This window comes from Vulpes vulpes, chromosome 3 (genome assembly GCF_048418805.1).
Source record: "Vulpes vulpes isolate BD-2025 chromosome 3, VulVul3, whole genome shotgun sequence".
NCBI classification, from domain to species: domain Eukaryota; kingdom Metazoa; phylum Chordata; class Mammalia; order Carnivora; family Canidae; genus Vulpes; species Vulpes vulpes.
This window is the reverse complement of record NC_132782.1, coordinates 81,846,386-81,861,534: the sequence shown is the minus strand read 5'-3', so window position 1 is coordinate 81,861,534 and position 15,149 is coordinate 81,846,386. Positions and strand designations below refer to the sequence as shown.

Below are 15,149 nucleotides of genomic sequence, written 5' to 3'. Positions count from 1 at the left end.
GAAGAAAAGACTGGTGAATTTGAAGAACTACTAGTAGAAAGTGTCCAAAATGAAACCTAGGGAAGAAAAAGAAGAAAAGAAAGAACGTAAGGAAGACAAGAGAAGAGAAGAGAAGAGAAGGAAAAACCAAAACAGAATGTCAGTGAGACTGAGATAATTCAAGAGGCTGAACATGTGTAAATTAGAATCTCCAAAGGAGAGGAAAGTGAAAAGACAGAAAACATATTTAAAGAAATGATGGTCAAAAAATTTTCTAAATTTGATAAAAGCCATAAATAAACAAAAGTTATCACCAGAAATAATAATTATGTAGATAAATATAAAATACTTTCACTGTTGCTTTTATATCTCTTCAAAACATAATTGGTCACGTGGGGCACCTGGATGGCTCAGTTCGTTAAAGAGTCCAACTCTTGACTTGGGTTCAGGTCATGACTCAAGGTCATGAGACTGAGCCCTGTGTCAGGCTTGTGCTGTGCCTGCCTGCTCAAGATTCTCTCTCTCCCTCTCCCTCTGTCCCTCACCTCTCTAAAACAACAAAAACAAAAAAGACCCCCCCCCCCAAAAAAACCATCATTGATCACAGAAAAAATAGTAACAGTTTATTTTAAGATTATAGCATATGTAGAAGTAATATGTATGCCCGAAGTTTACTAAGGCAGGAAGAGGCAGGATAAAAGTATACACTTGCAAGATTCTTACTCTATTTCCATGAAGTGGTATAATGTAATAAAAAGTAAATTAAAAGATGGGGGCACCTGAGTGGCTTAGTCAGTTAAGCATCTGCCTTTGCCTCAGGTCATGATCCTGGGGTCCTGCTCAGTGGGGAGCCTGCTTCCCCCTTTCCCTCTGCTATTCTCCCCACTTGCTTATGCTGTGCTGTCTGTCAAATAAATAAAACCTTTAAAAAAAAAAGAGTTAAAGATGTGTTCTGGAAACTCTAAAGCAATCACCAAAAGCTAGAACAAAATGATAAGTAAAACAGTTGTAATTAATAAGACAAAAAAAGAAAATGGAATCATTAAAAAATCCAAAAGAAGGCAGGAAAAGAAGAATAAAGATGAGATGAGGCCAATAAAAAACAAATAGCAAGATGATCATATCAATAATCACACTAAGTGCAAATGGTCTAAATACCCCCAATTTAAAGGCAGAGGTGTTACAAACTCTACAAGAAACATACTTTTTTAAAAAAAAAGTTTAAGTAATTTTTGCACCCAATGTGGGGCTTGAACCCATGACCCTGAGATCATGAGTTGCATGCTCCTCTGACTGAGCCAGCCAGGTGCCAGAAATGTACTTTTTAAATACAAAATGAAGATAGGTTAAAGAGGGTGGGAAAAGATACTTCAAGCTAATTAACTAATTAAAAAAAAAAAGACAAATCACCAACTTTTGGAGTGACTCCATTATTAGATAAATTGAACTTCACAGCAAAGAATACTACCAGATATAAAGAGGTCATTTCATTATGGGAAGGTGGGCAATAATCTAGACTCTAGATTCTAGAGAAATTCACAATTATAACTAGATTTCAACATCTCTCTCTCAAAAGACATGTTAGGTTAATAGGTTATAATTTCAAAGACTAGGAGAGTAAATTTGCCTAATTGACAATTATAGGACACTCTACCCAGTAAAAGTAGCATTCTTCTGGTCTTTGAATGTGTTCTACAGTATGCATTCTTTTCAAGAGAACGTGGAACGTTTTTGACAAGATAGAGTGTTCTGTGCATTAAAACAAGTATCAAAAGAAAAAAGAATTTGTTATAAAAAATTATGTTCTCTGATTACAGTGGAAAAAGTTAGAAGCCAATAAGCCAAACAAGATATCTGAGAAGAATCCCAAATGTTGAAACTAAGTAACAGACTTCTAAGTAGCTTGTAGATTGTAAAGAAACCAAAAGGAAAGTTAAAGTATTTTGAGCTGAATGAAAATTAAAAAAACAAATCAGAATTTGTGGATGCAGCTAAAGCAATGCTTAGAGGGAAATTTAAGCCTAAATGCCTATATTAGAAGAGTCTCAAATCAAATCAAGGACCTAAACTTTCACCTTAATAAAAAAATGAGAAAAAGTAAACAGGAGGAAGGAAATGACAATGGTAAGAGCGGAAATAAGTGGAATAGAAAACAAAACAATTTGAGAAACGCAATGAAAACAATAACTGGCTCTTTGAAAAGAGCAGTAATATTGCCAAAACTATACCAACTGATCAAAAAAGAAGACAAAAATTATCAATAATAGGTATAAAAGAAGGAACATTTTCACTTTGGACCCTACAAATATTAAAAGACATTATTTTGGCATTTATCCCACAGAAGTGAAAACTCAAATTCATACAAAACCTATACATGAACGTCCACAGTGGGTATTCAGCTGGTGAATGGTTATACAAACTGTGGTGTACACATATCATAGAATACTACTCAGTGATAAAAGGAATGAACTATTGACATTGCAAACTTGGTTAAATCTCTAGGGAATTAACACAATCAGCATAAGAATAAGGCAGTCCCAAAAGGTTATATATTATATGATCCCATTTATGCAGCATTTTTTGATCTCATAAAATTATATAAATAAAGGACAGATTCGTGGTTACCAGAAGTTAGGAAAGCTAGAGGGTAGGAGGTATGGTTACAAAGGGCAACATGAGGCATTGTTGGCATTAGAACTGCTTAGTATTTTGACTGATAGTGGATGTGAATCCACCCAGGTGATAAATTTGTATAGAACTTCTTTTTTTTTTTTTTTTTTTTTTAAGATTTTGTTTATTTATTCATGAGAGACACAGAAAGAGACAGAAACATAGGCAGAGGGAGAAGCAGGCTCCCTGCAGGGAGCCTGGTGCGGAACTTGATCCCAAGATGCCAGAATCACAACCTGAGCCAAAGAGACGCTCAACCACTGAGCCACCTCGGCACCTCTGTATAGAACTTCTTACATACACCACACGCACACACAATACAAGCAAAACTGGAGAATACAGTTGATAGATTGAATACATTTGATAGAATACAGTTGATAGATTGTATCAGCATCAGTATCCTGGTTGTGCTATTATAGTAGAGTGTGACCATTGGGGAAACTAGGCAAAGTGTGCAGTGGATCTCTCTGTATTATTTCTTACAACCACATGTGAATTTATGCTGATCTCAGTAAAATTTTTAATTAAAAATTTAAAAATAATTAGGAAATATTATAAGCAATTTTATGCCAATGCACTTGAAATTTCAATTAAATGAACCAATTTCTTGAAAGACTCAAGTTATCCTCACTGAACAAGAAATAGTTCATCTAAATAGCCCCCATATCTATTAAAGAAATTGAACTCATAGTAAAAAAACTTTTCACAAGGAGGACTCTACAGCCATATGGCTTCACTGGTGAGTTCTGCTGAACATTTAAGGAAGAAATAATACCTGATCCACACAGTCTTCCAGAAGATAAAAGAGGAGGGGACACTTTCCTATTCAATTATAAGACCATCATTACTCTGATACCCAAACCTGACACAAACTTTATAATAAAGGAAAACCTCAAAGCTCATGAGGATGGGTACAAAAATTCTTGATAAAATTTTAGCAAATTTGATCCAAAAATATATTTAAAAATTTACTCTAAAATTATATAAAAGGATCCAAAATTTTAGCAAGTTTGACCCAAAAATATGTAAAGAGATATACATGACCAAATGTATTTCTCCCAGGAAGATAAGGTTAGTTTAACATTAGAAGATCAATGTAATTTGCCATATTAACAGACTAGAAAAGAAAAAAAAACTTAAATTATCTTCAGAGAAGATACAGAAAAATGGCACCCCGCAGTTGCTGAATCTGTATTTTTAAAAAAGTTTACATGGAGGGGGACACCAGGTGGTGCAGGTGGTTGGGCATCCACTTTTGATTTTGGTTTCAGTCATGATCTCGGGGTCTTAAGTTCAAGCCCTGGGTCAGGCTGTCTCAGTGAGGAGTGGTCTTCTCTCCCTCCACTCCGCCCCCCTGCTCATGCTAGCTTGTGTTCTCTCTCAGACAGATATATAGATAGACAGATAGATAGATAAAATCTTTTTAAAAAGCTTACGTAGAAGGAGCATTTATAAAACTTGACAATATTATAGTCCATACAGCAAGACTCAACCAATTTTAGGAGATTTAAAATCACATAGAGTTGCCTTTCAACCACTATGGAATCAATGTACAAAGCAATAACTTAAAAATATAATCAGAAAATTATTGGAAACTTAGAAACAGATGTTTATTTTTATTTATTTATTTAAGTATGCTCCATGCTGGGCATGGAGCCCAGTGTGGGGCTTGAACTCACAACCCTGAGATCAAGACCTGAGTTGAGATCAGGAGTTGGACACTCAGCTGACTGAGCCACCCAGGTGCCCCTAGAAATAAATTTTTAGGGCAGTTCGGGTGTCTCAGCAGTTTAGTGCCGACTTCAGCCCAGGGCGTGATCCTGGAGACCCGGGATCGAGTCCCATGTCAGGCTCCCTGCATGGGACCTGCTTCTCCCTCTGCCTGTGTCTCTGCCTCTCTCTCTCTCTCTGTCTCTCTCTGTCCCTCTCTGTGTCTCTCATGAATAAATAAATAAAATCTTTAAAAAAAGTAAAAGAAAACAAGAAAAAGATGCCTATTTTTAAAAAAAGAAATAAAAATTTAAATAGCATGGATTAAAGAAGAACTCATGATGGAAATTATAAAATATTTTCAACTACATAATAATAAAGATATAATGTGTTAAAACTTGTGGAATGCAGTTAAGCTGTGGGCAAAGAGAAATTTATAGCCTTAAATATATCTATTAAAAAGAAGAAAGGCTAAAAATCAACTAGTTAAGCATTCATCTCAAGGACTGACCAATGGAACAGCAAACTAAACCCAAAGAAGGAGAAGGAAGGAATAGTAGAAGCAGACTATTGAACCAGAAACAATGAAACAGAGAGGATTGAGAAAGTCAAAGTAGTTAAAAACAAACAAACAAACAAACAAACAAACAACTAATAAATCTGGGGCCTCTGGGTGGCTCAGTTGATTAAGCGGCTACCTTTGGCTCAGGTCATGATCCCAGGGTCCTGAGACTGAGCCATACAACCTGCTCCCTGCTCAGCAGGGAGTCTGCTTCTCCCTTTCTTTCCCACTTGTGCTATCTTGGTTGCTATCTCTATCTCTGTCTCTCTCTCAAATAAATAAATAAAATCTTAAAAAAATAAATTACTGGAATAAACAGAAGATATACTGTGGTTATAGATTAGAAGCATCCATTTTGGGGGCACCTGGGTGGCTCAGTTGGTTAAGCATCTGCCTTTGGCTCATGTCCTGATCCTAGGGTCCTGGGATGGAGCCCCATGTGGGGATCCCTGCTCAGGGGGAAGTCTGCTTCTCCCTCTCTCTCTGTTCTTCCTCCATCTTGTGCTCCCTCTCTTGGATAAATAAATCTTAAAAAAAAAAAAAAAAAAGAAAACATCTATTTTGTAAAGATCTTGATTCTTGTCCAATTGATCTACAGGTGCAGTGTAATGCCAATAAAATTCCAATAGATTTTAGAGTAATTCTATAACTTATATCGGGGGATCCCTGGGTGGCTCAGTGGTTTAGCGCCTGCCTTTGGCCCAGGGCGTGATCCTGGAGTCCCGGGATCGAGTCCCACATCGGGCTCCCTGCATGGAGCCTGCTTCTCCCTCTGCCTATGTCTCTGCTTCTCTCTCTCTCTCTGTTTCTCAGGAATAAATAAATAAAATCTTTAAAAAAAATAAAAATAAAAAAATAAAACTTATATGGAAGTGCAAAGGGCAAAAATAGCTGAATATCAAAGAACCTGAGATGAGAAACTTGCTTGACCAGATACCAAGTGGTAAGAAACAGTAACAAGAAAGGCACTGTGATATTAGTGCAGTTAGAATACACCAATGGAGCAGAATACAGTCCAAGCAGACCCATGCATATTTAGACAGTTAAATTTTGACAGATTTTCTCCTACATTTTCTGATAAAAGTTTTATAATTTTAACTTTAATAGTGATCCATTTTGAAATAATTCTCACATATGGTGCCAGATGTAGAGCAAAGTTCATTGTTTTGCATATGGAAGCCATTGTTTGTTGAGAAAAAAAGATGATCCTTTTCCTGTTGATGGATTAGATACCTTTGTTGGAAACCAGTTGGCCATATGTGTATGGTATTATAACTGGATTCTTGATTCTTTTTCGTTGGTCTGTGTTTTTCTTTATATAAATTCCATACTCTTGCCTACTGTAGCTTTATAATTAATCATGAAATCAGGTAGAGCTAGTTCTGTGATTTTGTTCTTTTTCAAAGTTGTCTCCTTTGCATTTCCAGTAAGTTTTGGAATCACCTTGTCAATTTCTACAAAAAGCCTGCTGGAATTTTGATTGGGATAGAATTGAATCCATAGGCCAATTTGGGGAGAACTGACATCTTACTAACTTTGAGTCTCCTGGTCATGAGCATGGTCCATCCCTCCATGTACTTTGTCTTTCATTTTTCTAGAAAATGCTTTATAGTTTCCAGTGTATAGGTCTTGTACATCTTGTGTCAGATTTCTTCCTAAGTATTTAATATTTTTGAGGTGGTTATAAATGGCATTTTTAAAATTTCAATTTCTGATTATTATTGCTAGTATATAAAAATACAGTTGATTTTTATATAGTAACCTTGTATCCCTCCACCTTCTCTATCTAGATTCCTCCTACATTATGAAGCTTTCCCCAGCTCCCTCAATTTCTCCCTGCCCTTCTTCTCCAGTATCACATGCAGGTCTTTATCCCCAAACCTAGCTGATTGGACTGGGGCTATTTGTTTCTGTATCTGCCTCCCCCATCAGACTGGGAGCTCCTTGAAGCTGGGAGAGGCTGGTCCTATTTGATTCAGCTTGTGTCCACTAGGGTCCAGCCTAAAGTTTGGCACACAATAGGGATTGAGTGAGTGTCTGAAGAAAGAATGAATAGATGGATGGATGGATGGATAGATGGGGGAGGGAGAGAGGGATAGATTGGGGGGGAAAGATGGATGGATTGGTAGATAGGTGGATGGATAGGTGGGTGAATGGATGGATGGACAGTTGGATAGACGTGGGTGGGTGGATGGATGAATGGATGGATGGGTGGGTATATGGATGGATGGATGGATGGATGGATGGATGGATGGATGGACAGATGAATGGACAGACAGATAGATGGGTGAGTGGGTGGATGGATGGATGGATGGATGGATGGATGGATAGTGGGTGGACAGATGGATGGATGGGAATTGTTCTTGTATTTGCTGAAACTAAACCAGACTGTTTTTGTTTCTAAATCTACTATAGCTTTCTGCATGCTACAGTAGTCTGCATGCCCCTGAGTGTCACCAGTAGACCCGTCTTCACAAATAACATTGCCCAAGTACTTACTACATGCCACACATTCTGCAAGCTCCTTGCAGGCATCCTCTCATTCAACATGCCACACACCTCCTCTTCCTCCTGTCTCTCCCTTGTCTGTGAAGTTCTAGCCACTCTGATCTCTCTGTTGTTTCTCAAGTCCACTAAACATACTGCCTCTCAGCACCTTTGCCCTTGTGTTCTCCCTTACCCAGAACCTTCTTTCCCCCAGATAGCTGCCTGGCTTGTTCCGTCACCTCCTTTAATTCTCTGCTCAAAGCCTCCCCTGACTTGAGATGACTCCCCATCTCAAATAGCCAGCCCACCACTCTCCATCTCACTTCCCTGGCTCTCTCCATTTAACATAGCAGGCTTATTCTCCAAGCGCTTTACATATTCCCTCCCATCCTCATTTGACTTTCTGCAACAGGTTAATAATAATGATGTCACATTTATCGAGTGTTTACTATGTGCCAAGCAGACTGCCAAATGCTTTAATAGATCAAGTGCCTTAATCTACATGACACCCCTATAAGGCAGATGCTTGTTTTCTGAGACAGGCTCAGTTATTTGCCCACCTCTCTGTGATGCTAGCTCAGCATCCCTTCCCTGCAATCCTGCTGCCGTACATGAGGACCACTCCAGTGGGGCTGTGGGTGAGTCTGCCTGACTACCTGTCCTTTCTTTCTGTTCAGTTTCATAAACGATGATGACAACCTTCTACACATCAAGATAGAAGATTCCCTGGAAGCCAACATTTTCCCCTTTTTACGGCACCTCTGTCACTTCCTGGGTAAGGAGCCATCAGGGGCCAGGCAGCAACTGGCCTGTGCCCAGGGGCCAGAGGGGCTATGCACCTTGTCCGCATGCCTCTTCCTGATTGTGAGGAGAGGAAGGACAGGGCCCAGCCAAGGCCCAGGACAAGCTCACCTCTCAGGAGCCCTCAGCAGTGTGGACAGCTACATGTTTGCTTTGGGGGACATGGGGCCAAATAAGAGCACAAGATTGTAGATTGGATGCCCCCTATTGTAACCCTGGGTGGACTGCTAGGCCCCATTCGGGACTGGTCAAGCCCCAGTCCTGGTCTCACTGTGCCTGTTGGGAAACAGGTGTGCTAGTCCACTGTGTGGTATAGATGTCCAGGGAGGCCTGCTCTGGGCTGAGCTCTGGGGACTCAGAGGTGAATCCTGTGCCATCCGGGCATTCCTGTCTGGTCAGCAGGGTGGGGTGGAAGAACCATCCCAGCTCTGTCTCCTCAATCCTCCCAGTGTGTGTGCAGTGCCCTTCTGGCTGTCCTACCACACATGTTAGTGACCGCTCATTGAAGGTAGAATCTTCAGTCATTCCGGAGATAGAGCCAGTTGGCTAGAGAGAGTGAGGTTGAGCAGGGTCAGGGGCCCCACCCCAGGACCACCTGCTCCACACTGGTGCAGTGTCCAGCTCGCATTGCTGCACAGGTGCTGGAGAATGATGTGTCCGCCCAAACATCCCTTATTTGCCTTGGAGGTGGCAACTATCACTTGACTAGTATCTGAGATTGCAACTATCCACACGTCCCACCATGGGATGGCAGAGACCTGTGGCACCAAGGGCCCCTCCCCAGCCCTTACTTGCTCGGTGGCTCTGGGGCAGGCCTTAACTGCTCTGTGCTTCTGTTTCCTTATCTATATGATGAGACACTTGGCCTTCATCATCTTGAGGTCCTCCTCCAGAGCTGATAGTCTGTGATACCACGTTTGATATTTTATCTCCCGTTCTTGGGGGTTACTGGACTAGCCTAGGATGCCAGCTTAGATTTCCTCCCCACCCCTCACTGGGCGAGACCCAGCCTCAAGAGCATTATTAAGTGTTGATAGGTGACATCTCTGTGCCAGGTGCTGGGCTAAGCCCAGCACAAAATCTTATGAGGTAGATAGTCTACTGTTGCCTTGTTTTCTAGATTATGGAATTGTGACTTAGAATAACATGCTCAGGCCACACAGTTTGAGAATGGCAGAGCCAGGATTCACACCCAGGCTGCAGTGTCTCCGTCAGCACCCAAGTGCCCTGGGTGGTGGTGGTGGGGGGGGCACTATCCTTTCATTCCACCCCGAGAGGCCAACGGGTAGCCTAGACGCTTGGAGAGCCAAGAAAAGGCCTTTGCATGATAAAGCTAAACACCCAGTGTGATTCTCTTGAAGTGCCCCTTAGGTCTAGTGTCCTCATTTGCCAGGTGACAAAACAGTGTCCTAGAGAGGTCACATGACCGACTGAGGCCATGGTGTGTGATGGGTCCAAACTCACTCCTAGGCCTTGGGCCCACTGAAACTGGTCAGCTTATAGCACCTCACACCCACACCTACCTTCATCTTGCAGAAATTCATCTCCAGCTAGGCTCGGTCATCCTGGTCTTTTCCACACTGGGCATCAGTCGCAGCTGTGCGGCCATCTTGGCCTTCCTCATACACTGGAATGAGCAGACCTTGAAGGTATGCATTCCCCAGGCGAGGGTCAGACTGCAGCTACATGCAGCAGACAGGGTCAGAGCTGGACCAGGGAGGAAGGGGGCCCCAACTGGGGGTGGGGGGTGGGAAGAGAAGGGTCTGGAAAGAGAGCTCTAAGTCCAGCGCTTGACCCAGCATACCACACACAAGGGCAAGGTCCCGAGGGTCTGGGTCAGAGGCTGAGACTGTACGTTAGAGGTCTGGGACCTGGGAATATGGGACAGTCACCAGGGGCTCAAGCTGGGGAAGGCCATGGCCAGCAGCACCATCCGCATGTCCTCTGCTGCTATCAATCCTTCTACCAGCCTTCGTCAGGCTTCTCCAAGGGAGGTACGTTTTGGCTATTGCTTGGAGCCAGGGAACTGCAGCCCCAGCAGGATTCCCAGGGCACTTGCTCCCTTTACCCAGACTGACAAAAAGGGCAGGGACCTGTTGCCACAAACCCTGTGAAACCAGGGCTCCAGATGCCAAGGGCAGCACCTTGTCCCTGCACTAGGTAGGAGATGGCAGCTTGCCCTAAGAGGAGGCACAGCTTGGGCGTGACTTCAGAGATCTTTGGTGGGACCAGAAAAAGCTCCCATGTACCTCCAGGATTGTGCTTGAGGGTCAGAGAAGGACCAAGGTCAGAGCCCATTGCCAGTGGTTTTGGATATTGACCCCACGTGCTCTTTGGGGGTGAAACTGCAAGCTAGAAAGAGTCTTGGATGGCCAGCGATTCTACCTGTAGGTACATCCCCAAAGGGAATAGAAGCAAGGGCTCAGGTGTTTGTAGAGCTATGTTCATTAATAGAAATGTTGTTCACAATAGCCAAGAGGTGGGAGCAACCCAAGTGTCCATTGACAGATGGAGGGATATTAAATGAATGGTCTATCCACAGTGTAATATTACTCAGCCTTAAAAGGGAAGGGCATTTTGATACCTGCTGCCACACAGATGAACCTGGAAGACATTATGATGAGTGGAATAAGCCAGTCACAGAAGGACAAGTAACTGTATGATTCTACTTATATGAGGTCCCCAGACTCATCAGATTCACAGACTTGGGAGGTAGCATGGTGTGTGCCCAGGGAAGGGGACAGTGGGAATGAGGAGTTGTTTAATGGCTATGGAACTTGGGTTTGGGAAAATGGAAAAAACTTCTGGAGGTAGATGGTGGTGATGGTTACCCAACATGGCAAATGTACTTAATGCCACTGTATATCCAAACACCGTTGAAATGGTATGTTTTCTGTTGTGTATATTTAAAAAGAAAAGCATCTAAGGGCAGAATCACAGGCCCAGAGCCCTGTTTTCTCACCCCCCAAGAGTTGAATTGTCAGGGATCCTTGCCTGTTGGAGTATTTTGGTGTGTGCTGGGGGGAGGGAGTGATGTTGCTGATAAATCTGGGGAAGGACACCTGTGCTGTTGCTCCTGTAGAGATGCCTCTCCAGCCACCTCCACAGGAACAAGCTCTGGCTTGCAAGCGGCCTCTTCTTCTCTGCCTTGTAGAGCTGGAATGTAGAGAAGACCTGGAGCTGGCAGGAGGCAGGCTGAGCTTACTGCCTGCAGAGGAAGTTCTAGGACGTGAGCTCCCCTGGAGTTTGGATGGGGCCCATTGTGCTCCCTGGCTTCTTGATTGCTCACAGTAAGGTCTGGGCTCAAAAAAGATCGACAGCCTTGCAACTCTGATATTTAGGGGTGCTTCCTGGCCCTGACCAGCAAGTCACAGTCTTCTCTTGGTTCATATCACAGGCAGATATCACAGCTGCTTCCAGAGCCAAGGCTGGGGGAGAACAAAGAAAGAGGAACCCCATCTGGTTCCTCTGAGTTTTCCAGCAGTGAGAGCCCATGCAGGTCTGCCCCCTGACCTTTACTCACCCCTGCACAACTCCAGCCCATCTGGGTGTGGCTGTCCTGATCAGTGGGCAGACAGGTGCTTGGGCCCTCGAGGACCAGCCAGCCCTTGCTCTCAGGAAAAACCCTGGGGCTCCCATCCTGGGGCAGCGATCTTTGTCTTATGTACAGGGAAGTCCTGTTGCTGGGCATTGTGCCCTGAGATGCCATCTAGATAACTCTTGATAAATAGAGCTGTGGACAGGAAGGACTGCCACTGTGACCTTGCTGGGTCCTTTCCAGGCCAAGTCCGGTGTGGTGGTTCGATTTTCTTGCTGACAAGCAATGCCCTGGATTGTTGACAGAGGTTGACCTGGGCTCCACTCTGCTGCTGCCTGGGGTCCAGAGAGATGTTCCTTCCTCCTTGTTGTCTGTGTGGTCCTGGGGTCCTCCTCAGTGCATTCGGGAAGCTGTGCCCCTTGCTGTTGTCAGCTTAGTGGTGGTAGTCAGAGCCCATAGGACTGGCAAAAAAGGGTGTGGGCCACTCTTGAGCAATATACTGCTTCCTGGGACTTATGGTCCTCACTCAGTTCCTCAGGCGATATCAAGACCAGGAGTGGGAAGTTGAGGAGTGAACTGGGAATAACCTGGTGCCCCAGGGCCATCCTGCCTGTCGTAAGCTTTCAAAACTTTGGTACGAGGTTGTATGGGCTCCTAGAGCCAGCAAGCCCTTAAGAAATCTATTTCTGTTCCTTTAAAGTACAAGGAGTGACTTTATCCTGTAAAGATCTTCAGAGGAAAAAAAAAAAACAACAACAAACCAACTCCTGCGGCATTATAACAGCTAACATTGGTGGAGTGCTTCCCGCTTGCGGTTATGAGTACTTTATGTGTAATGAAAACACAGTGACCCCATGGCATGCTGTTATTTCCATCCTGCAGGAGGCTCATAGAGGCTGACTAACTTGCCCACGGCCCCACAGCTTTAAGTAGCAGAGCTGGAATCCAAAGCCACATGACCCCGGTTCAGAATCTGGGCTTTTCACAGGGCCCTAAGGCAGCAGGAGGCGAGCAGTCTGAAGGATGGGTGTGTGCTTGCTGCTGCCCCTTAACAAGAGGTATCCGGCCATGACCCTTCATCCTTCTATCCCACTGGTGTTTGCTGTGAGTCCCAGCAGATACTTTGTGGGCTGGAAAAATGGGTTGTGAGCAGTGAGCGTGGGGAGCTATGGTTATGGTTTGTCCTCAAGGGCCCAATCTGACCAGGACTTAGTAAACTTTAGAACTACATAGCTGTGCCTGGGGTACCACCGATTTTTTTTTTCATATATATAATGGCAAAATACACATAACACAAAATTTACCATCTCTGTCATTTTTAAGTATATAGTTCAGCAGCATTAAATACATTTACATTGTTGTGCAACCAATCTCCAGAATCCTTTTCTTTCTTTCCTTTTTTTTTTTTTAAGATTTTAAAAATTTCTTTATGAGAGATATAGAGAGAGGCAGAGACATTGGCAGAAGGAGAAACAGGCTCCCTGAGGGGAGCCCAGTGCGGGCCTTGATCCCAGGACCCTGGGATCATACCATGAGCCTAAGGCAGATGCTCAACCACTGAGCTACCCAAGTGTCCCCACCCCCCACCCAAAACCCTTTACATCCTGCAAAACTGAAACACTATACTCATTAAATAGCAACTCCCCATTCTCCTTTCTCCCCTGTTCCTGGCAGCTACTTTCTGTGTCTATAAATTTGACTACACTAGATACCTCATATAAGTGGAATCATACAGTATTTGTTCTTTTGTGTGACTGGCTTATTTCACTGAGCAGAATGTTCTCAAGGCTCATTCATATTATAACATATGTTCAAATTGCCTTGCTTTTTGAGGCTGAATCATATTCTGTTGTATGTAGTATTCATTCACTGTGAGCCCATCTGGGCCTGGTATCAAATCCAAAATATTATCACCAAGACTGATATCAGGGAGCTTACTGGATATGATTTCTTCTAGGAACATAATGGTTTCAGGTCTTAGATTCAAACCTTTAATTTATTTTGAGTTGATTTTTGTGTATGGAGTAAGACATGATCCAGTTTCACTATTTTGGATATGGCTGTCCAGCTTTCCCAATGCCACTTATTGAAGAGACTGTCCTTTACCTGTTGTATATTCTTGTTTCCTTTGTCATAAATTAATTGAAAATATATGTGTGGGTTTATTTCTAGAGTGTTTTGTTATATTGATCTATGTGTATATTTTTATGCCAACCCCATCCTGCATTGATTATTGTAGGTTTGTAATATGGTTTGAAATCAGGATGTGATGCCTCTAGCTTTTTCTTTTTTCTCAAGATTGCTTTAGTTATCTGAGGGTCTTATGGTTCTGTACAAATTTTAGGATTGATTGTTCTACTTCTGTGAAAACTTCCATGGGATTTTTTTTTAAGTTTTTATTTATTTATTCATGAGAGACATAGAGAGAAAGAGAGAGGCAGAGACACAGGCAGAGGGAGAAGCAGGCTTCATGCAGGGAGCCCGATGTGGGACTCGATCCCAGGTCTCCAGGATCACACCCTGGGCTGAAGGCGGTGCTAAACCGCTGAGCCACTGGGGCTGCCCTTCCATGGGAATTTTGACAGGGATTGTGTCGAATCTGTAGATTGCTTTGGGTAGTATAAACATTTTAACACTATTAATACTTCCAATCTATGAACATGGAGTATCTTTCTATTTATTTGTGTCTTCTTCAGTTTCTTTTATCAATGTCTTACAGTTTTCAGTGTACAGGTTTTCACCTCCTTGGCTAAATTTACCCCTGGTATTTTATTCTTTTTGATGCAGTTGTAAATGGAACTGTTCTCTTAATTTCTCTTTCTGATAGTTCATTATTAGTGCATAGAAGTATACCTGATTTTTGTGTATTGATATTGTATACTGCAACTTTGTTGAATTTGTTTATTAGTCCTAACAGTTTTTTGATGGAGACCTAGGGTGGGTTGGCTTGCCTGCTTGCTTGCTTGCCTGCCTTCCTTTCTTTCTTCCTTCCCTCCCAACTTCCTTCCTTCCTTCTTTCTTTTTAAGATTTTATTTCTAAGTAATTTCTGCATCCAGTGTGGGGCTTAAACCCACAATGCTGAGATCAAGAGTCATATGCTTCACCAACTGAGCCAGCCAAATGCCCCTCAAGATATTTTTGATTTATCTTTTAATTCTTCATTGACCCATGGGTTGTTCAGTAATCTCCATATATTTGTACATATCCTATTTTTTTCTTGTAATTGCTTTCCAGTTTTATACCATTGTGGTCAGAAAAGATGCTTGATAATATTTTATCTTCTCAAATTTATTATTATTTGTTTTGTGGCCTAATATGTGATCTGTCCTGGAGAATGTTCCATATGCACTTGAGAAGAATGTATATTCTGCTATTTTGGGATGGAATGTTCTGTAAATGTC

At 42.6% G+C, this 15,149-nt stretch overlaps 1 protein-coding gene across 10 annotated transcripts in view; it reads left to right on the top strand.

The window, feature by feature from the left end:
- The window catches only part of STYXL1 (serine/threonine/tyrosine interacting like 1), a 61,679-nt gene that overhangs the window by 40,281 nt on the left and 6,249 nt on the right, over window positions 1–15,149 (top strand). For 8 of the 10 annotated variants that reach the window (XM_072752911.1, XM_072752909.1, XM_026019659.2 and 5 more), the window contains 2 exons: window positions 8,086–8,183; window positions 9,746–9,858. In XM_072752911.1, coding sequence (XP_072609012.1) covers window positions 8,086–8,183; window positions 9,746–9,858 — 211 coding nt within the window. The remainder of the gene's footprint in view (window positions 1–8,085; window positions 8,184–9,745; window positions 9,859–15,149) is intronic. The other 2 variants (XM_072752912.1, XM_072752913.1) reach the window with 1 other exon arrangement.